The sequence below is a fragment of the Clupea harengus genome, chromosome 1 (assembly GCF_900700415.2).
Source record: "Clupea harengus chromosome 1, Ch_v2.0.2, whole genome shotgun sequence".
Classification (NCBI taxonomy): domain Eukaryota; kingdom Metazoa; phylum Chordata; class Actinopteri; order Clupeiformes; family Clupeidae; genus Clupea; species Clupea harengus.
This window is the reverse complement of record NC_045152.1, coordinates 18,168,385-18,192,604: the sequence shown is the minus strand read 5'-3', so window position 1 is coordinate 18,192,604 and position 24,220 is coordinate 18,168,385. Positions and strand designations below refer to the sequence as shown.

Below are 24,220 nucleotides of genomic sequence, written 5' to 3'. Positions count from 1 at the left end.
TAACTATTAAGCTAAGTCCTCTTGAAAAAAATATGGTTAACCCATTGCTGACCTTACTGAGATTTTGAGAATCATGTTGATAATGATTAACATTAATCAGTCAGAGTAATCAGAAATACTACTTTCCAAGACAAGTTCAAATTAGATTTTATATATTGTTGGATATACAGTTACACATGATAAGCAGTGTTTACAAAAGCCCAACAGTATTTGTAACATTAAGATTAGCACTGAAATGATAGATGGTACAAATGTGTACATACACATAAAGTAATGTATAAAGTACAAGTACAGTATAAAAACACATGTAAATGTTTTCAATTAAACATTAGCATGTACAACTAAAAGTCCTTGAAATGCATTAGTTTTCAGTCATTCAACTTTTGAGGCATGAAATTAGGCCTTTTTACATAAAAGTGCAGACAGTACCGACCCAGACCCTCATGTAATATACTGCAAGAATTCAAAAACACACATCATACCAAAATATGTGTGACAGCACAGTTTGTTCAGAGAACAGGAACATTTGAAGGCAGGAAATAAAGTGCAACCATGTGGTGTGCTATTCTGCTGCTATAAAATGACAGAATGAATGAGGATATGATGAGAGGATGTGGAACACAGAAATGCACGTCTGAGAAGAGTAGGAAAGAAGGACGGTAGGATTCAACAAACATTCAAGTTTTAAGACTATGGAGAAGGAAACACTCTTCATAAAACATAATAGGCTAATGAAGTCCAACAGAGTTTTCTCTGGGCTGCATCTTGTGAGTCTTTTGCATTAATCTGTAAATATTCCCTTCTGGTAATAACATGAATCATAGTAAAAAGAAATCCCATGATAATCCATGATTATCTCTGATTTAACTACAACTTTGCTGTTACGTTGTAGGCCACTGGTCCTCTAAATGTGAAGCCCAAGTAGAAGGTGACGTTTTCATTCCCATAAGGCACTGAACCTGTGTTTAGAGCAGGGATATTGAACTTCCTCTCCCGTGGACCTTCAAGGTACACAGTCCCGTCCTCTGTCCAGCCAGTTGCGCGCTTGCACAGTTCTGTAATCTCTGGCATCTTCCACACCTCCCCACGAAACCACTTCATCCTCTTTTCTGAGACGCTCAGGAGTTTTGTGATCTTTTCCACTTTAGTTTTGTGGACAAACTTATCAAAGCCATTTCCATTTCCCAAGAAAAAATGAGTGAATATCCTCCTCCTTCTCTGTGGAATATCCTTCATTTTTGTCCAGTAACTGCGCTTGAGGAACTCCACCGCTGAGAGAACTATACCATATTTGCTGTCCTTCACATCCTCAGTGTCATGTTCCTCTGGCCAGAAAAGCAATGTAAGAAGGAAGAGAGCACTTGACAAGCAATCACGCTTCTCATTGGGAAACTGTTGGCTTAGTTTCTGAAGATCCTTGAGAGTGGCCAGTTTTGGGGACTGAGGTGAGAGGCAACTTAGAGCAATATGAGTTGCTATGTAGTTGGAAAGATCCATCTGATCCAGCCTTGCTTTCAGTGGATTCCTTGGGTACAATGAGATGATGTCCTCGAGTACTTTTACTTGGTTTTTGTCCTTTTGGTCACTTAGAAGTGAGAAGATTGTGGTGATGTTTCCCCCACCAAGGCGACAAATCAGCATACGCTTCATAAAGGGAGTCCAACTGTCTGGGTTTGACTGACTCTGTTTTGTGATGGTTTCGAGAGACGCATCACAGAAGTACTTTCCGTACACAGAGGACTTATTTACCAGCCAATTCTTGGGGTGGTTTATTTTCGTCTCACAACTTTCTGTTGTCTCTTCCTCATCAGTGCTCAAATCAGTCTGAAAGTAGCTCAGGTCCTCTGATATCCACTCCAATGCTTCACACATTGAGAACCGAAGGTTTTTCAATTTGCAATGAAAATGTTCCCATGGTTTCATAACTGGCTCAGGAATGTAGTCAGTGATCAGGTATTTCAGGCACTCTGAACTGCCGTAGTTCTTGTTAGAGAAGATCTGTAGGGAAAACAGGAGTTTTAGCAGGCTGCATCCAACCTCAACTGCAGCAAAAAAGCCTGAGTTGTTCATGGTTTCAACATCTGCGATTGCTGCCTTTTCACACTGCTGAAAGCATTCCAATGCTTTCAGAGCCATGTCAATGGCATCTGCAGTATTTTCAGGTGTTTTAGTTACTTTGTCAAGTGCTTTGCATTTTGCTGTGAACCATCTTCTGTAAACTTGGCCTCGTGTGTCTAGTATATAGGAGTTGGTAGGCATTTTAGATGCTGCTATTTCTGCCCAGTGTTTTGCATCTTCAAATTGATCATAACGATAATTGAGACGGGCGAGTTGCTGAGCAAAGAAGGCATCTTTGTTGAAACGCTTGTACGCCTCTGTAAGAAGCTCAATTGCCTGCTTAGGACTTTCATTCTCTCGCACATGGTCAATGAGTGGGGAGAAGAAACTATCTGATTCATCACCTTTGCTTATTCTGCTACGCCTCATGAACAGGGCTCGCAGAAACTTCATGTAATCATCTTTGCCAAACCTGTTCTCAAACAGCACATCTTCGCGAAGTAGATCCAATGCCAGTTGGCTTTGCAGCTGATCACCTAAGAGCTGTTGCAGTATTTCCTTGGCAACCAAGGGGTGAATTATTCGGACTGATTGTATGTATGTCCTGTCATCTCTGAGGTGTATGAAGACCAATTTTGCCTGCTCACTCAGTGATCTCTCAAAGGCATGCTGACGAAATCTGTCCATGTGGATTGTGAGGGCAAGCAGGGCCTCACAGTGAGACTGAGAGATGAAGGAGTTCTGGACATAGGTATTCAGCAGTGCCACATAGCGAATGAGCCGAGTCACCACCGATGCATGGTCAATCCCTTGAAGCAAATGAGTGACAAACTTTTGAACATATTCAACAATCTTCTGATGATCAAATTCTTCACTCATCAAAACAAAGGTCAAGATGAACTCTGGCTGGTACTGTTGCTCAAGTGTCTTTCGTTTCCCAGCAAAAAGTCTCTTTTCCTTATCTGAGAGTTTGTGCGTGATGGCAACATTCTCCAATGGGGACTCTCTACACATTCTCTCTGGGTTGTGGGACCGCCTGCAACTCAACAAAACGAAACACAGTGTTCCACGTGCTATTTTCTTGGTGTTGACTGCTACTTCCAGTTCTTTCTTTAAATCGTCTTGGTATTCTTTGTCACAGTCTTCCAAAAGCAAGAGAACTGGGAGGCATTTCTGGGTGTTCTTTTCCTCATATTCTCGGAGATGAAAAGCATGCTCTGACACTGTGGCCACAGAGTATGATGGTTTCACAACAGCACATCGTAGGACTTTTCGACTGCTCCAAAGAACTTGCCTTGCCACTGTACTACCACCACTGCCAGGATGATGATATATATTGAAGCAACTGACAGGCAGCTGGTCAATATTCCTTTTGAGGTTGTCATTGATTAGGTCAGAAATTTCCTGGTAAGCATCCCTCTGGATGACCTCCCCAACAAACTTTTTGTCAGCAAGCCAAAGATTCAACCAATTAACTTTCCCTCCATGATAAAACTCCCTTTCAATGCTTTCTCTCTGATCTTCAACAAATTCAGAGCTGGTTTCATCACAGTGGTTTACACTTAGGATTTCGAGGGAATAAATCCTTTCTTCCTCACGAGTCTCAAGGTTGCACTCTCCTTTCACATAGACTGGCAAGTGTTTTGAGGCGCGTGAAGTCATCGGCTGGATGCGTTGTAGGGTTGCATTGACGTGACTCATTTTCATTCCAACAATACTCGAGCGGTTAACCATTTCTGCACCACAAGACCCCTCTGCAAAGCTCTGCCACTTCTGAAAATTATCTTCTGATTCCGAGATGCATATGATGTCCTCATGACCTTCCATGTCTGTAAAGAACTCATTGAAGGTGTGAAGTAGAGGTTTTTCAACAGGCGATGTCAGCAGGAACACCACCAAGAAGGTGCCTTTTGGCAATATCTGTTTACAAATCACTGACACACATTCTCGGAGGAGAGTCATTTTAGTTTTGATCCATGTCATTTCATCACACTGATTCTCATTTCCTTTGAAGTCATTGCGTCCATTGCAAAATATCCAACTGGTTTGTTCAAACAAATGCAGATGGCTCTCAAATTCACTGATGCTCATTCCAGTGGGAATTTGGTAATTTTGCATGAAGTGCAAGTTTGCAGCATGATGCTTCAAGTACTCACTGCACAATCCTGACACCTTAGAGTCTGCATCAAAGTCAAAGACAGAGAAGATCTTCATATTCAAAAGGAAGTCAATGCTGCTTAGGTCGAATTTTTCAAACTTGTTTGTGATGAGAATGTACCACTTTTCCTTCTCAATGAATTTCTTGCCACTGGTTACAAGCATTGTCAGTTTTCTTCCAAGGTCTTGGCTGAAGTCTGGACAGCTGTCAAAACATGACTGTTCAGCCTCCTCTCTCCGGGCATCCCTGTCACGCACCCTTTCATAAAACTCATTGGGATCACTAACTGGTTCTGTTTTTGAGCCCACCCTGCAGTAGATTGTTCTCTTTTCATGCTCAACCTTGTTGGATTTCTCTTTAAAGTTAGGAAGACAAACAGAGTACACTCTGTTCCTCACAATGCTTATTGCAGGTACAATGTCGACTTCCACAACATACCTCTTCTCTGAGCTGTTCATCTCAATGACCTCAATAAACTGAGGTGGCCGTATGCACTGTCTCACATGCTCTCCATCAGCAGAGGAAAGGGATTTCTCAATATGATCAAGAGCATCAACATAGATGTCTTTTTCCGGCACAGGAACACCAATTATCTCCCCATGCACATAGCCAGCATCATCCCTACTGTCCATTACACCAAAATGTATGGTGCCATTTGATCGTATGTTCATGCAACCAGTGCCAAATTTGAGAACCTCTTTGGCAAATTTAGCCTGTAGCCTTGTGCGATCTAATGTTGCTGCAATAGCAAATGACTTGTACTCATGACAGGGAGCGATCAGATCTATAACCCCAGATTCAGGCTGTAGGACATTGTGCTTGATGTATGTAAAATCAATACCATCTTTGCCTAAGGGCCTAGGCTTACAGTCTCTCTTTGAGGTTAACCCAGACAAGGCCTGTGTGTCAGTTTCCTTGGCCTTTGAAGTCTTGCCCGTTGTCTGAGGAGGATTGTTTGCATCACTGTCTTCTCTCTTTACATTGTCCTGATTTCGGTGGACTTTTTGTACTCTCTGAAGAGATTCAACAAGTTCATTCCTCTTCTTGATGATCAGCAGAGCTGGTCCAGATTTCATACCAGTTTCTTTTTTCAAATAGTCCTCCGTTAATTCCAGAAGAATCCGCCCATCCACTTCCTCTTCGTTGAGTTTGGTCACATATTGTTCTTTTACGCCAATGGACCTCAGCCAGGAACTTACCAAAGCCTCTGTCCATTTTTCAAAGGGAACATTGTCAAATTCTGCTGCAAAAATAACCACATATTAATTTGTTTGATATAAATGGTATTTCTGAAATAATGTATTTAAAAACTTTAAACTTTCATACCCATTTTTCAAACAGGACTGTTAGGTGTCGTTTAAGCATTGGGTACCTGCGGAACAGAATGTCTACATGTCAATAAAATGTCTAGCTGTGGTCACTGTAATACTTAAACACAACGGGCCTCATGCAGGTACACGTTCATGTTCTTGCCTTTTCACCATGCTTTTTTAAGGTGCCATTGGGCAATAATAACAAGTCATGACTAACAGATTAGGGTAAGGTGACCTGATGATGAGGGTAAGGTGACCTGATGATGAGGGTTAGGTGACCTGATGACCTGTTTGTAAGTGAGTGTGTAGCCTAGTGTCATCTGTACATTTTGGGATGTTTCTTACACTGCTAGGTCTTGATGGCATCCACTGGACCAACTGGGGATGGTACTACTATTAGATCTACAGGTGAGATAAGTCTTCAGTTGGCTGTATAGTATATATCAGTATATGTTATATGTATATAGGTTGTGTGTTATAATAAATAACATTATGGTTTTCATATGGGAGGAAAACTCCCAAAGACAAATATCTAACATATTTAGTCTAATATCTAGTCGAAGGCACTAACCAAAGGTAAATGCAGTTCCTTAATGCAAGTCAAGTTAAACAACAAATACTTTCAGGCAGCATATGCTGAGGAGCTGCCATTATCTCCAGAGTCGACCCATACAATTGTGCATGGTATGGGCATGATGTCTCGTTCAGATAAAAAAAATGGCCAATCAGATCAGACGTATTTTAACAAATCTAACAGAGGTAGTACAAAACCAGCATTTGAAATTCTAACTACCGGTGCATATGACAAGACAAGGCTGTCGGGGCCGGAGTTAGGAATTTAACCTGGCTGCTGGATTCCTGGTCAAGTGAGGAACTCACTGACCAAAGTAGGACCCAAGTGCAGATGTGCAAAAAATGTCTCTTTTATTTAATCAAAAATAAGGAATAATCCGAAAGCACAGAAGATTAAGGCAATGCAGAAGTCATTGAAAAGTTAAAGCTCAGAAGTTTAGAATAAACCAACAGGAAGCAATACGAGGGAAAAAAACAGGAAAGATAAATCCTGGAACTCAGGGAAAAAACAAGGCAGGCAAAAACAGAAAAGTTAACTATACAGAAAAGGCTAAACTAAACCAGAGGAAACGTACGCAAAAACCTCAAGGTTGATTACAGCGTGCTGGAACGACTGCGACTGGACACAAGAAAACTCTAGACTAGGAAGCTCTGGACCTGAACTCGAAACCAGAGACACAGCAAGGGGCATGAACAACAGCCAGGTATAAATATCTGACTAATTGGTCACATGGCTCACTGACGAGCAGGTGAAACAGAAAAAGCCAGGAAACACAGACAATAGCATGGAAATATAACAGGAGAGAATCTTTTTGGCGACCTCTAGAGGCCAAACTGTCCCATCTCATGACAAAGGCGACCAACCACGATTTATTTTCAACTAGGGTTGGTTAATTACAGCACCAAGAAGCAGGTGACCGCTGATAGGGTGAAAGGGGTGAAGAAACACTAAACATCCAAGAAGATTAGAGTTTTATCTTATGTAAACATTGATTGATATGGCACCTGTGACCACAAATGAAGTGAAGACAGAGAATAGTCTCAAACAGAAAACCACAGCCTTTAAAAGTGGAGCTTATGAACAAAATGGCCTAGCATTTGGAATGTGTTTCATCTAGCTTGTTTAATTTGTATTAAACTGATTTGGATGTAGAGGGTAGATATGGGGAGAGAGTCAGAGATATAAATGGTGCTCATGTGGAATTAAATTCAGTTAATCTTACCTCTTTGCTCCTGTAAGACGCGTTTCCTACACCAATGGCGGAATAGGTGTCCTGAAGGTTATAGCGGGTGTGTCTCTCTGCGCTTGGCTGTAAACATTATATTTAACAATTAGAGAGAGAGGTTACCTCACAACTCACAGGGACCAGAATTCTCATGTCTCTGAAATCCATGTTAATACTAATCTATGCAGCTGCAGGACTGAGACCACTCTACCACTCAGACTGAGACCATTCAAATAAGCCCAAACGTGACAAAGAAATCATCTTCCAATGCAATATCTCACTTAGCACTGGAGAAAGCCACAGACAGAGGATAGAGATAAGAGTTTCAGCAGGAGGGTGGGTGGTACAGTGCATTCCTGGAATGTTTGTTAGGGGCACCATAAATAAACACCTAACCCAGACCAAATGAGTACTGTAAATCCTCAAATTGTGGCCGGGGTCTTTTATTTAATTAGGCTGCACAGCGCACAGGCCTTTATTTGGGACAAGCTTGTATTAGGGGCAGTAGGTGGTGGGCCGAAGCCTCGTATCTGTTCAACTTTGCATTTTAATTTAGGAGGACCTGAATTTCTAAAGTTGGGATGATTATATAATTTCTAACGATAAACCAGTTGTTGCCAGGACAGTTTCCCGTGGAGTTTGTCCAACCCATAGTGTAAAAGTTTGTTAAACTCGCCGGCTAACACAGTTGCCTACTAAATCAGTCGAACCAATAACACGATGTTATACTGGTGTAAGAAAATTATTAACCAATCAGATGCAGCCTTATTGACACCCGTTTCACCGATTACTCATGTTGACATCTTTCACTGCTGCCGCGACAGCTCCAACACATTGAAACGGAGACGTGTTGTAAGTAATAATTTGATCAGTATTAGGCCGTTTTAAAACATGTTTGTTTTCTAAACCGTCTTTTTCATACGTGAGTGATGGTGTAAATAGTTTTAGTTCGCTAACGAGCCGTAGTTTGTACTATATAGCCTTGCTTACGGTTAGCTATGCTATGCTATGCTAATCAACGTTATTCACATTGTATGGAGTCGATGGTAGACTCATAAACCACGCAACACAAAACGTTATAGTCTAAGAAATATTTAATCATCAAGGGGAAAAAGGAAAGGTAAGGGGGAAATGTGGATTTCCTGAGCACTGGGACCAGAGCCACAAGGCTAAGGTCGGTTAGTCCACAAAGAGCCACCCCTCCCTGGCAGTACTGCCATACCAGGGTAATGCCAAGGGGTGAGATCTCTCCCTAGTCCTATTCTAAGGTGTTATTATCACAATTTGTGCACTTGCACAGGTTGGTACATGGCAGCTCATACACTTTGCATGTACGTTTTCCCCTGACACAGTTTTTTTTTTGCAGGAGCAGTGAACAAGCTCAAGGATTGCCTCTGGAGCTGGTGGAAGTGACATCCAGTCCACCTCATAGAGCTCCCCAGCCATCTTCCAGCCATGATTGATTGGAGGAGGAATGTCTGGGTAACACTCCAGGCTTCTCCTGTGCACTGCAGCCTGGGTGCTTGCCCGCTGAATATGTTTGTGCAAAGAGTCCTGGTTTGGAGGCAAGTCTCGCTCAGAATATCTGCCCGACTTGAACAATTGGTTAATAATTTTCTTACACCAGTATAACATCGTGTTATTGGTTCGACTGATTTAGTAGGCAACTGTGTTAGCCGGCGAGTTTAACAAACTTTTACACTATGGGTTGGACAAACTCCACGGGAAACTGTCCTGGCAACAACTGGTTTATCGTTAGAAATTATATAATCATCCCAACTTTAGAAATTCAGGTCCTCCTAAATTAAAATGCAAAGTTGAACAGATACGAGGCTTCGGCCCACCACCTACAGGGGCAGGCCTTTATTTCTTACTTATCTTCGGTTATATAATGTAATTATTTAAATCAAGTAAAGGGCATAATTACAGTAGGCTAATATCATCAATTGCATATGCGTTCAACCAAACTGCTGTTTTCGTCCATGGCAATTATGTCTCTATCCGCAATTTCTTTGGAGGCGACTACTTTTCCAAAGTAGTCAACGTAGGAAATTAGCTTATTATACCAGCGGTGAGGCTGGTGTCCATATCCAGGCCAACTTTCTTTCTTTCTTTTTGGCTGCATTCAGTTCATTCTTTTGCTTCTTCCAGTATCAAATTCATCTCAGGTCAATGTCAAACTGCTTTGCTGCTTTTTCTCCCGAATGTTCTTCAGCATACTTCAACACCTTCTCTTTGAATTTAATATAAAATTTCCGTAAATTGTGATGTCTTCTTTGTGCTGATGGACTGATGCTCGTAGGCTACAGTAAAATAGGCTACCTTATTTTACCCCCGGCCTGTATTCGGGGCCCGGCCTTTATTTGTCCGTATCGACCACGCCCCCGGCTACTATCCGAAGCCCGGCCTCTAATTGAATCCCGGTCTTTATTTGAGGATTTACGGTAATTACAAGTGGAAGAAGGCCATCTGTGGTTTTCCAATCCAAAGATTCCTATCCTGCCTTACACTCTCTCTGAGAAATCAGGGGGATGCAATCACCAGAGCCCTTGAGAGTATAGGATATTAGCCTACCTGCAGTTTTTGGCCAAATTTTTTTATGATTCTACAACACTTAATGATTAGGGAAACAGATTCTTTCTTTAACATAAATGACACCTTATATATATGAATGATCATTTAATATGCTATATTGATCATATAGTGGACTGTAAAAGTATTTGAGTTGTGACTACCTGATTTGTAGGTAGGCAGTAATATTGTAATTCTATGTGTAATATTCGAATTAAGCGTGTATTCGTGTGCCCCTCTTATGTTAGTCAGTAGGACTATGTATTACGTGCAATGCCTGTTGTATTAGCGTAGGTGGCCACCCAGCCTGTGTACAAGACACCGACCATGGCGTCATTTTAGTGTCAAAACTCACACGCGAGGAAACGTCTATTCGAGTGGATTTCAGGTTTTCGCAAACATGAATTTCGTCTGCGCACTCAATTTTAGCAGCCGCAAGAGGAAATTCAACAACTGCGAGCGCAGAGAATGACATACGCTCTCACGAAAACTTTATTTGCTCGCTCAAATTCATACTTTTGACACTGTGTGGGCGGGAACCAAAGCAGGACGGGCTCTTCTCTGATTGGTCCTGATTTGACAGCAGGAGAGTCTCATATTCAGTATTGCCAACTTGGCGACTTTGTCGCTATATCTGGCGACTTTCCAGACCCCCTTGGCGACTTAATTAGCAAAAAGCGACTAGCGACAAATCTAGCGACTTTTTTGTCATTTGGTGGATTATTGTGTTGACAAAGCACTGAAAAAGCATCTCACATATCCCGTTCTGCAGTTCACGTTTCAACCGATCTCACGAGAGCTGAGTACAGAATATTAGAACTTTGTATTCGCGCGCAAATTGTACCTCTCTCAGAATTGTGTGCGCATGCGCAGCTTATTTGCATATTATGCAAATTAGCCGATTAAGTCATCTAGCGACTTCTGGTGACTTTTGGGAGAGCTAACAGCTACTTTCCTTACAGAAGAGTTGGTAACACTGCTCATATTCACGACAACCGTTTACCAAACTCCGTTAAGTAGCTACATATGTGCATATGTTGCTTGCTAACTGTTTTAGCTAGCTCTTGCTGCTGAGTTTTCAAAGTTGACTTCAATGTTTTAATGTAATTTATTCCATGATCAGGGTGTTTTCACTGCTTTCAACACTGCTAGCTACAACAGTTAGCAAGCAAAGGCTTCTTGCTAGCGCAGGAATCTTAGATTTGCAGTAGACTAGCTAGCAGCTAAACAATAAATGTAATAACATGAGAGGACAAGCCACGTTTGCAATTACAAGGGCTAACTGTAAGAATGATGAACAAATTCAATAAAATGAAATTTGTGACTGAAATTACTATTGTTTACTGTGTAGTGCTCAACACTTCATACTAGCAGCAAGCTTAAAGCTAGCTAGTAGCTAAATATGTTACCTACCGGCAGATAACATCGACTGTCATGAGAACTGACTCTTTTTCCTGGAATAAATGAAGTGATCGTGGGTCAAATGCCACAATCACCACTAGTATTTTATCAAAACAGGTTTAATGGGTACCGTTACTTCGGTTCGTCATTAAATATCAGTCTTCACCATACACAGGGGTGCAAACTCATCAGGGATGAAAAAGGTGACAACGATGCAAACCCCCTAAGAGGGTCCGGGCCATGCTCCCCGGGGAATATATTTTATATATAAGAACATTTTGCACATTTTAAAGTTCAATGCATCAATCTGGTGCACTTTGGCAACAAAATTATGAGGCTAGATCTATGCAGAACTTTGTGCTGATGTAAACAATTTTGTGCTCTGCTAACAGTTTAATCATAAACATTCCTGTGTTGAATGTTGCACGGGCACAGGCCAACCCAACCTCTCTCCTTCTGAAAACAAACTGAAGTAGGAGAGTGGTAAGTTTGTTCAGTTGCAGTGAAGCGCCCGGCAGTAGAAAACGGGTCAGTGCTTCAGATTACATACATATAGGGACGTGTGGTCAGGGGAGGCAGAGCCTCATGAAAAGTAAAAAACAAATAATGATAAAATAAAATAAATATTAATATGCATCTACTGATCTGTGCTTTAAATTAAAATTTTGTATGATTCCGATCATTTTTATAATCAAAATCGCTGAATTTGACCATGTCCTGTCAGCGATTTTGACCATGTCCAAACAGAGAGGCGACTCGCGAGGTGAGGCAGCGACGAGCTGCGCCTCATCTCAGATTGTGCAATCCCTCACACACTGGGTTGAGCGCATGCCTTTTGCTTTCTCATGGTTTGTCGTCACTAAAATATTTGTAGACACTTTTATTATATGTCGTTTGTATCCATAGAATAGGTACGATAATGTATTTCACGTATGTGAAGAAGCTATTTAGTCTTGCTGATGTGTCATAAAACCACAGTGAAAAAGCACATAGGGGAGGCAAACCTAACCTCTGCCTCAATGAAGGGGGCGTGCGAGAGCCTGGAAAATGGACTTCCAATCCAGTGAAGTGATAAATACATAATGAGAGACCAATGCCAGAGCTAAAAGGTTTGCTTCAAATGACAGGACAGAAGATAACTTTAGCAGCTAAACTCCGGACCAAACTCGGCTGACGGCCATGTCTTTTATGTAAATGTAATTTTTTTTGGCGTTTTCACGCTTAGATTTTTCAAAAGTTACCGAGAAAAAGACACTGTACTATCCGATAACACCGTAATTGAAACCAGCAAAAATGGTTGATGTGATTTGCGAGGCGTCTGTCAGCCAACTGTCTGACTTTAGCACGTTAGCCTACATTATAGCATAACATTCTTGCAGCGTACCAACGTCATACGTTACCGTAAATGCCATCTTAAAAAAGGCCGCTCGAAACCAACGCTTTCACCCGAAAGACATGTCTTGTAATACACCTGTCTATTACGGCATCGAGGCAGTTAAACTTCCATTTCGAACAGATCCGAATAAAAAGCATGCCTGTCATGGTGACATGGGTTAGCCAAACGAACAAGCTTGAAAAAAATATTCATGACAGTTTGCGTTCGCAGATTACTTGGAGGACCGGACCCCGCCCCCCTCCCTAAAAATATTTTTATTGCAGATCTACACGAATCACACAAATTACCTATTTTGGATCAAAAACGGCGAATTTCGCCGAAAGGTGACGAGTTTGCACCCGTGCATACAAAGAAATATGTAGCTACTTAACGGAGTTTGGTAGCCTGACGATGTCATACTCATAATTCTAGTCAGAATATGAGTCTGATATCGCTCCATTGGGCTGTGATTATGGGGCGTGTTTCAACCGAACCAGGAGAAAAAATGCCTCTTCGCTCAATTGGTTACCTACAACCAATCAGAACAACGTAGTATGTGACCAGGGCCAGCTGATAAATTAAACTTTTACGTTTAATTAATTTTAAGTTCGGTCTGGTATCCAGGCTAGGAGTTTGGTAAACGGTTGTCGTGAATATCAGACTCTCCTGCTTTCAAATCAGTACCAATCAGAGAAGAGCCAGTCCTGCTTTGGTTCCCGCCCACACAGTGTCAAATGTATGATTTCGAGCGAGCAGATCAAGTTTTCGCGAGAGCGTATGTCATTCTCTGCGCTCGCAGTTGTTGAATTTCCTCTCGCGGCTGCTAAAATTGAGTGCGCGTGTGTGAGTTTTGACACTAAAATGACGCAATACCGAGCTTTCCCAACATTTCACTTCCCGCCTGAACTTCTATTGAAGATATTACGGCATAACTAGCTCTCGATTTACGCTGCAATTCTGTCATAATTATAATTATGAATTAGTTTTATCGAAATTAGTAAAGATATAATATCATTGATACTACCAGTCACGGCCATTCCGGAAGTTTCATCCAAGTTCGCAGATGTGCAGTAGAAGCCAACACCCGAAGCAAAGCAACCGGACATGCTTTAAAGTCGCAATATATTGTGTTCAGGCTATGCAGGATTTTCTGTCATATGTCGGGCTATTGTCCCTTAGACATATACACGTTTTTATGACATTTGTTCCCTCATGCTGTGGTGTGCAAAGTGCCCTAGCAAGATACAAATAGCCTACTGACTCTGTTATGGTAGCTACAAATATTAATTCGACAAATGACATTTAGGCTAGCCATTGTTTTTCGTGTTAGTAAAAGTAATTTCGTTGAAGTCACCAGCCTAACCACTGACCATAATATATTCTGAAAATTAATAACCTGTAATATTTCAGTTTTTTTCCCAAAAGGTTATGTGTCCTGCATTTCCGTTAATATGCCAACCCCTCAACAAACTGAAGGATATTGCCTACAAGCCAGAATAGCGGGTTTGACAATGAACGAAGGGTCTCACTGATCAAACACGAAGAAATGCTTTGGTTTAATCTTATTTAGCTTCTTTTTTTTTTTACGTTTTAGCTATCGAATGTGCCTTAAAATGTAATTGCTGTGTAGCCTATTAGCTACGAGTGCTGAATTACAAATCGAGCTATGTAGCCTATTGCACTGCAGACTCCAAGACTTTACTCTTGAAATTAAAAAAACACATACACATGTTTTAGTATTTTCTCGGTTTACTCACCATGACATGTAGGCATACATCTTAAGCGAACAGAAACATAGTGGTAAACTATGCCATGGCAAAGAATCGATCAGAATCACACCGGACACGTTCAAATATAGCGGTGGACTTCCCCGTCTATGGGAAGGTATTCAGACGCTTGAGTTCTGTTTAGTAGAAAACGAAACTCACGGGGAGACAAACGGCAACGTCTCTCTCTGTCCTTCACAGGAAAGATAGAGTGCGGCAGTATAACACGGATCATGCAGCAGTCGTTTTTATTATCTAATTTATTTGGCATTTCACATAGCAGCTTGAATTCGGGAGACGTGAGCTGGCATCAAAGACTGAAGAACCTGTTGCATTAGAAACGAGACATTGCATTATCAGAGAGCACGCCTAAAATTAAATAATAATAATTTTAAAAAAATCACAAAAAGACACAAGATGCAGGTTGCTCAGTAATCCACAGTAAAAACACAACTGACATGGGAAAAGTCATTATTGTAATGCTCCAAATAAATAGGGGAGGAAGGAGTTCTTCCATGTGGACTGATTTGGGCTTTAGAGCAAAACTCAGGGTGTCCCGTTGAGTTCATGAAAACTAGGACTTGAACATGTAGTGATAAAACAACAACACATCTCTCACAGGATACATTTCCGTAAAGCTGTTGGGCATAAACTGATCAAATGAAACAGAAAATCACAAAAGTAGAAAAGTGGATGGTAAAAAAGAAAGAGACAGATGGGCACTTGTACAGTCCAAATGCATTCTCATCAGACTCTGACAGGCATGATCACTTTCTCAGGGTTGGGACGACTCAGCAGGAAATGGACAACAAGCCATTCACCCATTAAGACACTTCAACATTGAAGCCAGACCACACACACACACACACACACACACACACACACACACCTCGATATTCACTTTAAGTTTGTTTTAGTTTTTTTTAACCATAAGGCACTCTCACCAATTTAAACGATCATAATCAAGCAACTGGCATTTATTCAAAAATATACATCTGACCGTTAGAACTCGCTTAACTCATAAACAACATTGCACAAGGATAGGAGAAATAAAAAAATTGTCAATGTCAAGTGTCTGACAAAATCAAATACATATCCACCTCTGCTTCACTCTTCATGTGTGACCTTCAAAGACACAAGAGAACAAGTTCTTTAGAACCTCCCTGTGGATCACACAACACAGCCACACTCTAGGCGGCTCCTATGGTTCTTGTGAGGAACTATTTGACCACTCAGATCTGTCTTGCGGGTTCCAAGTCAAGGCACTTCAGTGGGTAAGGGGGATTTGGGGAAGGCTACTGCTGCTGCCACTTCACCTAGAGGCATGAGCTGGGCACTGCAGGCCCAGTCCACACCAGAGACGAAAGAGCAGAGGGCAGGCCGGCCTCCTGGAATGTGTCCACTGCCAGGCAATGACCCTTCACCCTGCCCAGCCAACTTCACTCCGGCCCGCCTTGCAGCGTAGGGTCTGCAGGTGGATGGGCCGGCTCTGGATGGGTCTGCTGCGTGGGGGGTTCAGCCGTAGTAGTCTCAGATTCAGGTGGTAATGCTGCACTGAGCTCTGAGGCTGTGGGTTGCAGTACTACAGTACTGGGTTGTTTGTCTGGTTGGGGGTCTGGGCCTAGGGCTGTGTCTGTGTAAGGGGCCGCCGGGGGCTGTGTGCGGGGGGTGGGGGGCGTAGTCCGTGGTGGGGGCAGCTCGGTGCGGTGGTAGTAGGGCAGGAAGGGCCGCTCCTGGGCGCACAGGCGCATGGCCAGGTGCGTGTGCGTCAGCATGTAGGGGAAGCGGGACGTGAAGTAGGCCACAAACTCGTCCGGGATGGAGCCCAGTGTGTCCTGCACCTCTGCTGGGAGCTCCCTGTAATGGTGTTTCTGCAGATCCCAAAGGTAAACAGATCAGATGCACGTTCACAGACTTTCACCTTAGTGTTACTAATTGATCAAAGACCTCATAAAATACTTGTGTTGCAGCTAACTAATTTCTTCAAATCCTGAAGCCACTATTTCAATGAGAGGCAGAAGTATACACTACAATTCCTGCCGTATTAACATTATGCTTTTCCAATCAAAAACGAAACACTTATCAAAGTTAAGCCAATCAGAATATTCTGCTCACTGCCGGGAACATTCCAAGACAATGGTGGCTATGTGCGCGTGTGTCTGAAACCCTGTTTACAACTTTACGGGTTTCACCTGTCCTTGACTGTCTGCATCCGTCTCCCCCATGCAGGGACCCCTCCATGAATACTTGGCTGTCCTTGACAGCCAGCGCTTGCAGATACATAGATAGGCCCTCTCTGCCTGACCTTACTTGACACTTGTCTCTGCACATAGGCCCTCTCTGCCTGACCTTACTTGACACTTGTCTCTGCACATAGGCCCTCTCTGCCTGACCTTCCTTGACACTCGTCTCTGCAGAGCTGCTCCATGTTCACCACACCCCTGTATATCCATAGGCGGAGATCCCGGGGGGGACGTGTACCATAAAGTTGTCCCCCCCAACAATCATTGAAAAAAATAAAAAAAATTGAAAAAAATATTAATATTTAATAAAAGCATTACGACACAAGCGGTGCTAATTATAAACGTAAAACAATGTGTTTTTTAAGTGTTGAAAAATCATGATCCCCTATTTCTCAAAGTGGTTTGGTTCACGCTGTTTCCAACAGGCGGGGGTACAGGCAGCTCTGTGTTTTAGTCAATCAGCCCAGTACATGGTCAGATTGTGAGATTGTTTCCTCCTCTCTCCCCTGTCATTGCCGCTATGATACACGATATGTAAAGAGATTGACCTCATTCTCGAACATGTAAAGAAGATTTTTTTTCTAAACTCCATTTTCGAAGTTCCTGGGACAATTCTGGCAATCATGAAAGTTCTCACATCTGGGATTCGTTCTTAACTTTGAACAGAATTTAAGAACGCTAAATATCAGTCATAAATCAGCCAGATTGGATTGCTCCCGTGTTCTTAAGGGTTGAATTTGTGAGAAATCGTTGGTGATTGCGTTCACATCAATTCTACATTCTATAGCATACAAATCAAATAGTGAGACACTGGCAGTCAGTCTGCTCTCTATATTTAGTTTGAAATATTGTATTGAGAAACATAGTGAAATTGACAATTATATGTTTCCTTTTCAAAAACTGTAATTTCACAAAACTTTTCTGTTAGCCATTTCTGATATGCAGTAGCTATGTAGATATTAAAGCTAGCTTCGTTTGTTGTTTCCATGGTAACAGGAGCTGTCTCAGAATAATTCGCTTTTCTGTTGGCTATTTCTGATATGCAGCACACGAAGGTACGAGAACGGAGGGCAAAGAAAACGTGCATGGTCTTGGTCATGCATATTTCAAATTGTGTATATGTACAAACATTTGTATATTTGAATGTGTGCATTTTACTGCTATAAAAAATATAGAAAGCAGGTGTTTTGATGGTTGTTTACATTTGCCCTCTCTGTCAGTAGTTTGATTTGTATGATTTGCAGATTCTGTTCCGTTTTTCTCAATGATGGTCAATTATTAGTAGTTAAAGAAGCACTATTTCGATCATTTAGATCGTTTCGTTTCAGTATTTCAAAGTGAATGAGCTGTGGGAGCACAAGAACAGAGAGCGTCTAGCAGCGATAAACATAGAGCCAGAGCTAAGTTGCAAAGGAGCGTTAGAAATGCACTGCCACACTGAAACACTGCCACCCTGTGGACAGTAGATGCGATAGAAGACGCTGTTTAGTTTACTTTTTATTGTTAAACTGATCTACCACGGGAGAAGACGTTCATGCAGCTGAATTCCTCCTTGAAGAGCCTTCGTTTGCGTTTGAACTTTGGACATTATTTGTTTGTGAGTAGATATTTTGTGTTAGTACATTTAATGCCGTTTAGAGAATTTAAAAATGACGTCGAATTTCTGTTTGTAAATGTTATTAGAATTCGGTATTTAGCAGCTAAGTTATGCTAGCTCTCGTGACAGCAATTTTTTCATGTCCCCCCCCAGGAATTACTCTCTGAAATGTTACCATGTATTGTCCCCCCCTACAATGGAATGGGATCTCCGCCCCTGCCTGTATCACAACCATTATATTATATTTTCATACACTTGCCTTATTCCTCATGGCACGCAGGAGATCCCTTACTGATCCTCCTTTATATGAACGGAACTTCCGAAGATCTGGGAAAATAAAGAAATAATCATAATTACAAAAAGAATGTGTAAGTATCTTTTGTTAAACAGAAAATGGGGACACTTATTCAAGCCACTGCATGTAGGGTAATGAAAAAGAAGGTGTGTAGCTACAGTTTGGAGATCAGAATCTCTGACCTGTTTGCAAAGGCACTGTGATGTGTTCTCTCCAATCTCCCTTCACCACGGCCCGCCCCCCCCTCTCCAGCTGTCGTACGATTGATCCGTCCAGCGGCTCCTTCTCTATCCGGTCACTCACGTCCTGAGAGATCAGGGAGTGACACACAGTGAGCAGCTGCAGGCTAAACATGGTATTGTAACATGCATCAAAATAAAGTAACATGCAATGCAAAGCAAAGGTGTGTGCATGCTAGTATAATAGCTCAGGCATGCAGTAGGAGGGCGTGGCGCTAGATAGCGAGGCGCGTAGCATAGCTGGGTGTGTAGGTAAGTGGGCGTCAACACAACTGCTCAGACCTGGAAGAAATGCAGCTGCTTCTCCAGGCTCCAGAAGAAGGGGTGTTTGAGCACGCGCTCGGCCGACGGCCGCTGCTCTGGCTCCACACTCAGCATCTGCTGGATCAGGTCTCGAGCCACGATGTCCTCTGGGGGGAGCACACACACGGCACACACACACCCTCAGTACAGCCACAAACTCCGACCCACCTCTTTTAATACGCTCAGCCCCCTTAATAAGGACAAAGCAGATTACTGTAAGTGGCCTAATGAGGTGCTAAGGCAGCCACAATGGGTAGGAGTAAGAACTCTATCAGAGCTGGAAACAGGGTCATGGGTTTTTGAGTCAATCATGTCTGTTTGAGTGAGATGGGGAAGTGAGGCAGTCTTAATAGGCTCTGAGATGGTTGGGTAAGATGGAGCTAGAAGATGGGCCATGGGCCGGGGCTGAGCTGGGCTGAGTAATGGGCCTCACCGTGGCGGTCGGGCTGCAGATGCTCCAGGCTGTACTCACCGTGGCGGTCGGGCTGCAGATGCTCCAGGCTGTAGGTCCCCTGCAGGATGTTGGCCTGGCGCTGCAAGGACTTCCCAAAGGGGTGGCTGCCGGAGGACACCACGTAGTAGTAGACACAGCCAGCCGAGAAGATGTCCACCGTGCACGTCTGGGGACAAGACAGGAGAGAGGCAGAGATACAGATACAGCATGAGAGATCTGGCCAAAACAAACTGTTCGTAAAATGAAAATCAGTTAATGTATAGTTTAGGGATGGGTCATGACTTTTGCATATTCAAATAGTTGTTAAATGACCCAAAAAAAGGAATAGTTCATGTGACTATCGCCTTGTCTTATAAAATAGTTTTTCCCTTGTTTTACCGGCGCCTGCTAGTAAGTAATGTGTTACTACCGCCAGAAGGTGGCAGTCATGAACCTTAAAGCTGTTTGCCAACCGCCATTAAACAACAAAAAGACAAAATACAAACACGTTACTACCAGGCGCCGATAAAACCTGTGTGGGCTGTGAGATCAGGTGCCACTGTACAAACAGGACAAACATGCAAAGCCAAAGACTACTGCAGCCATTCAAAAGTTATGTGTGGAACTCCTTAAACAAAAACAAAAACAGAAAAACAAAAGTGAGGTGCAGTGCAAACTCTCTCTCTTTGTGTGTGCGTGTCATACCTGTCAAGTTCACATGATTCATGAGCCCCAACCACACAAAAAGACAACATGTTCAAGCATACTGTTCCATTTGTCATTTCATAACCAGGACTATGCCCCATAGAGATAAGAAGTTGTTCAGTGATGAAGGCATCGTTGTCTAGTAGGCTATAACTGCTATGAAGACATAGAGCCGCACAGCGCAAACATGGCAGTCTCTTCTGCGCAGTGGTCTATTGGACTTGCCATTATTTATCTATGCTAGTGTGAAAATCCGTGAGATTCAGTGATCATATGAGAAATGTTGAAAATCTGTGAGTCTGACGGATAAATGCAAGACAGAGACAGAGGCCTTTCAAATCAACTGTATGTACTTGTTCATGCCTCAACACAAGATCACAACAGAGAGAAGGGACCTGTCCACCCTTTGTAATGTGTGAATTCTTCAATCCCTCCCCTCCCCATCTATATGCACATTCTCTCTTTCTGCTTCCCTACCGGGTTGAGTTTGCAGTCTTCGCTCAGGACTTCAGGAGCGATCCAGCCCTCGGTCCCTGGCACACCGGAGCGCCGGCTGAAGCTGTGCCGGCCCGCCGCCAGCTTCTTGCAAAGGCCGAAGTCTGAGATCATGGCCCGCACACGCCCGTGGGCGTTGGGCATCGACACCAGGATGTTGTGTGGCTTTAGGTCCCGGTGCACTATAGGAGGGGGGCACAAGAGGAGCACAAGAGGAGGACAAGAATCCTCTCAGTTTAGTTTCATGGATGTGGTTAAAGGGTCACAGTTAACACTCTACTGTCTGAGGATCCTGCTTTGGATTGGATATTCTCACAACGTGACACCATGACTAAAGAACATTAATCTGAAATGAACAGCTCTGGTAAACTCAGGGTGATCTGTTCAATCGGTTAAGCCCGAATTATAGATCTGCGCCGGTGTCCGTCCGTTTTACGGATGGGCGGGGAAACAGATTCGGACGGATTCGGACGTACTGTTTTTGATTTATACTTCTTCGACGGCTGTGGGTGTTGAAAACAATTCACCGCCAGAACAGTGGGTGGAGCAGCGGTTTTTTGGTCACAGACGAGCTACTACGCGACCTCTTTAAGTGATAGAATTCGTCGATTGTTTATCTCCCTCCTCCCAGCCGTCACGTCATCAAGAGCAACAGGTGTAGTCACATGGGTCTTTGAGACACACTACATTACAATGAATAGTCTGTCTAACGCTATATATTCACTTGAAAAGGCAAACTTATCTCCATCATGGTAGGTATTATTTGTGTGAAAAATAGTAGCAATCTATAACAAAATGATATGCTTATCTTACATACACTATAGAAACTATTAAAAACGATTCAATGAAATGAATACTATCTCATTTTCTTTGGTATTTTTTGTCATATTCAGATTTGTAATGATGATTGCTGGGTAATATGTATGCTGTTGTCCAATGTCAAGTCTCTATTTAATCATGTGACGAGACGATATGATAGTTTAGGCGCAACATCTGAACGTCAAGACCAACAAGCTGACTGGGCAAATAAATATCTGTGACAACGTGATTACAGGAGGCAAACTGGTATCAGGGAAGAAGTTAAAAATAAACTGTCATCTGGAGAGTTTAAAAGAATACAAAACGAGGGGGAATCTACTGTATGGAGATATTTCTGCTTAGTAGTCAACGCGGATTTATTAAACCTGGATGGTTGGGGGAGAGAGATGAACGTCAAAACCGACAAACTGGGCCAGAGGCAAAAGCACCTGCAAGCTGAAAACAATGGCTTTCAAACATAAGCGTGATAAGGCATTGAACATTCCATATTTAAATATCTTAATAAGTAGTCAAGTCAACGTGTCTGCCTCACGTGATGGAGAAGTTCGTTTTTGAGACTAAAATAAATCACATTTAGGATAATAGCCTTCTTGTGTGCGGGGATTTTTTTTATGTCCTAGCTGTGACAACGCGATTACAGGAGGCAAACTGGTATCAGGGAATAAGTTAAAAAATAAACTGTCATCTGGAGAGTTTAAAACGATACAAAACGAGGGGGAATCTACTGTATGGAGATATTTCTGCTTAGTAGTCAAGGCATTGAACATTCCATATTTAAATATCTTAATAAGTAGTCAAGTAAACGTGTTTGCTTCACATGCTTCTCCCCTGTACAAAAGCGTCGGCTAAATGACTAAATGTAAATGGATTAGACCTCGATTGTTGGACTATGTAGATCGTTTTATAATGAACTTTGTGCACTTAAAAGTTTTAAAAAAAAGAAACTGTCATCTGGAGAGTTTAAAACGACACTCGAGGGGAAATTTACTGTAGGCCTATGGAGATATTTCTGTCGGATGGCATCATATTCTATGCGGATTCTAATGAGGCTGTTTGATATGTCCAATGTAAGAAGTGTGAAGCTTTAATGAAATATGATTGATGCCATCCTCTTTCTCCACAACATGGATTAAACATCGATGGTTGGACTATGTAGATACTTTTATAAGGAATGTGTCAATAAAAAAGATAATCTTCAATGGTAAGACTTGTTTTATTCGCGCCTCTTCTGGTGTAGCATATAACGTGAGTTTTATTTAGGCATATCAGATGCATAGCGTGTGTAATGTGTAGGCCATTTCATTCCGTTCTTGCAATGTGAATAATTCATTTCAATATGCTTATATCCCTTTTGTGCGCGCTTGTGCGTTTAACTGGGCTTGTTTGTGTGAGCCAGTGCATTTATCATTCATCTGTTGATGCTCGAGTTTAATAAAGGCAGGCTATTCTTAAGAAACGTATGTAAATGTGTCAGTAGTATGAACAGTTGAGACATTGACTCATTGGGGTTCGGACTAAATATTTTACTTGCTGTCGGGCTGGGGTAGGGCTGGGACAAGTCAGCGCGATAAGGCATTGAACATTCCATATTTAATTTGGCATAGTCGCCCCATAATGCCGTGCGGCGGGCACATACTTTTCTCGATGTGATGCAGCGCATAGACATATATACATGTCTATGATGCAGCGCCCAACGATGTTCTTTAACAATGTTCCTTACTGTTCTAATTGCATGTCGTTGTTCTGTGTTGGGACGGAGTTTATACAGGTGTGTGACGGTAGCACAGTCTGTTCGTGATAACTTGTAGCAGGGCATAAAGCCCGTGCCATTTTGACATTGTATTGTGTTTAGTGTTTAATTAAAAGCCATAACAAATATTCCACACTTCCGTGATTTGTTACAATATCTTAATAAGTAGTGAAGTCAACGTGGATTCTATGGATTAAATTCATTTATTGACACATCTTTTCAGGACGGCCACAGCGCTTTAAAACGACGTGTTTATAAGTTACATTATTCAAAGATGGTAGATAAAAGGCGAGATAATCGCCAGGTGTAATAAGCCTACTTTCTCATTATGTGTGTGTGTTAGGGTTTGTAATGCAATGGTGTTGGCTGCAAGTTAACTCCACTTCACGTTAAGGTTAGCTTTTGTATATGAGCATTCATTTCAACTGTTCCATCATCTGAAATATCACGGTGTCGAAAAACAAACCTTTGATCTAAACAGAATATTCAGTATGGAATGGGAATATTTCAGAGCAGGGCTATCTTTTATCGCGTTTGACAAATATGCTCCGATTGCTGTGATGTCTCCTGTGAGAATGGGATAGTATTCTCTCCTATGAATTCGCGGTCATTTGAGCGTCCTTATAAGTGTTTCAGAAATATCTTCAGACCTCTTCTGTTATGTTTGTTCATAATCAACTAGAAGAAGCTTGTGAGACGGTCTACAGGCTATTCATAAAAAACATACGTAAATGTGTCATTAGTATGAACAGTTGAGACATTGACTATGTCTGGTTGGATTCCGACAATATATTTGAATGGCTGTCTGGCTCGGGCACTACTCTGTCGGACGCAGGCCGGGCTCGGACAGAAATATTCGGCTGATCCACACTCTATAACAGAATAGGAACAGATAGGGAA

The 24,220-nt window shown here is 42.2% G+C and overlaps 2 protein-coding genes across 6 annotated transcripts in view; both read right to left on the bottom strand.

The window, feature by feature from the left end:
• Nucleotides 1–129: 129 nt before the first annotated feature.
• On the bottom strand, nucleotides 130–14,559 carry LOC116220810 (sterile alpha motif domain-containing protein 9-like). 2 transcript variants are annotated; one of them, XM_031569347.2, is made up of 4 exons: nucleotides 14,433–14,559; nucleotides 7,326–7,412; nucleotides 5,543–5,588; nucleotides 130–5,459 (listed from the first exon to the last, which is right to left on the bottom strand). In XM_031569347.2, the coding sequence occupies exons 3-4, from the start codon at nucleotides 5,544–5,546 to the stop codon at nucleotides 868–870; spliced, it is 4,596 nt and encodes a 1,531-aa protein (XP_031425207.1). In that variant the 5' UTR covers nucleotides 5,547–5,588; nucleotides 7,326–7,412; nucleotides 14,433–14,559; the 3' UTR covers nucleotides 130–867. The 2 variants fall into 2 exon arrangements, with proteins under 2 accessions (XP_031425207.1, XP_031425216.1); XM_031569356.2 differs by having other exon boundaries at nucleotides 130–5,456.
• A 124-nt stretch (nucleotides 14,560–14,683) lies between these two features.
• Nucleotides 14,684–24,220, bottom strand: part of LOC105892090 (serine/threonine-protein kinase/endoribonuclease IRE1) — a 28,601-nt gene continuing 19,064 nt past the window's right edge. For 3 of the 4 annotated variants that reach the window (XM_031569361.2, XM_031569369.2, XM_031569367.2), the window contains exons 17-22: nucleotides 20,734–20,933; nucleotides 19,552–19,738; nucleotides 19,098–19,225; nucleotides 18,759–18,882; nucleotides 18,541–18,608; nucleotides 14,684–16,312 (exon numbers count right to left, since the gene is read on the bottom strand). In XM_031569361.2, the coding sequence (XP_031425221.1) occupies nucleotides 15,881–16,312; nucleotides 18,541–18,608; nucleotides 18,759–18,882; nucleotides 19,098–19,225; nucleotides 19,552–19,738; nucleotides 20,734–20,933 (1,139 nt within the window). In that variant the 3' untranslated portion in view covers nucleotides 14,684–15,880. The remainder of the gene's footprint in view (nucleotides 16,313–18,540; nucleotides 18,609–18,758; nucleotides 18,883–19,097; nucleotides 19,226–19,551; nucleotides 19,739–20,733; nucleotides 20,934–24,220) is intronic. The other variant, XM_031569380.1, reaches the window with a different exon arrangement.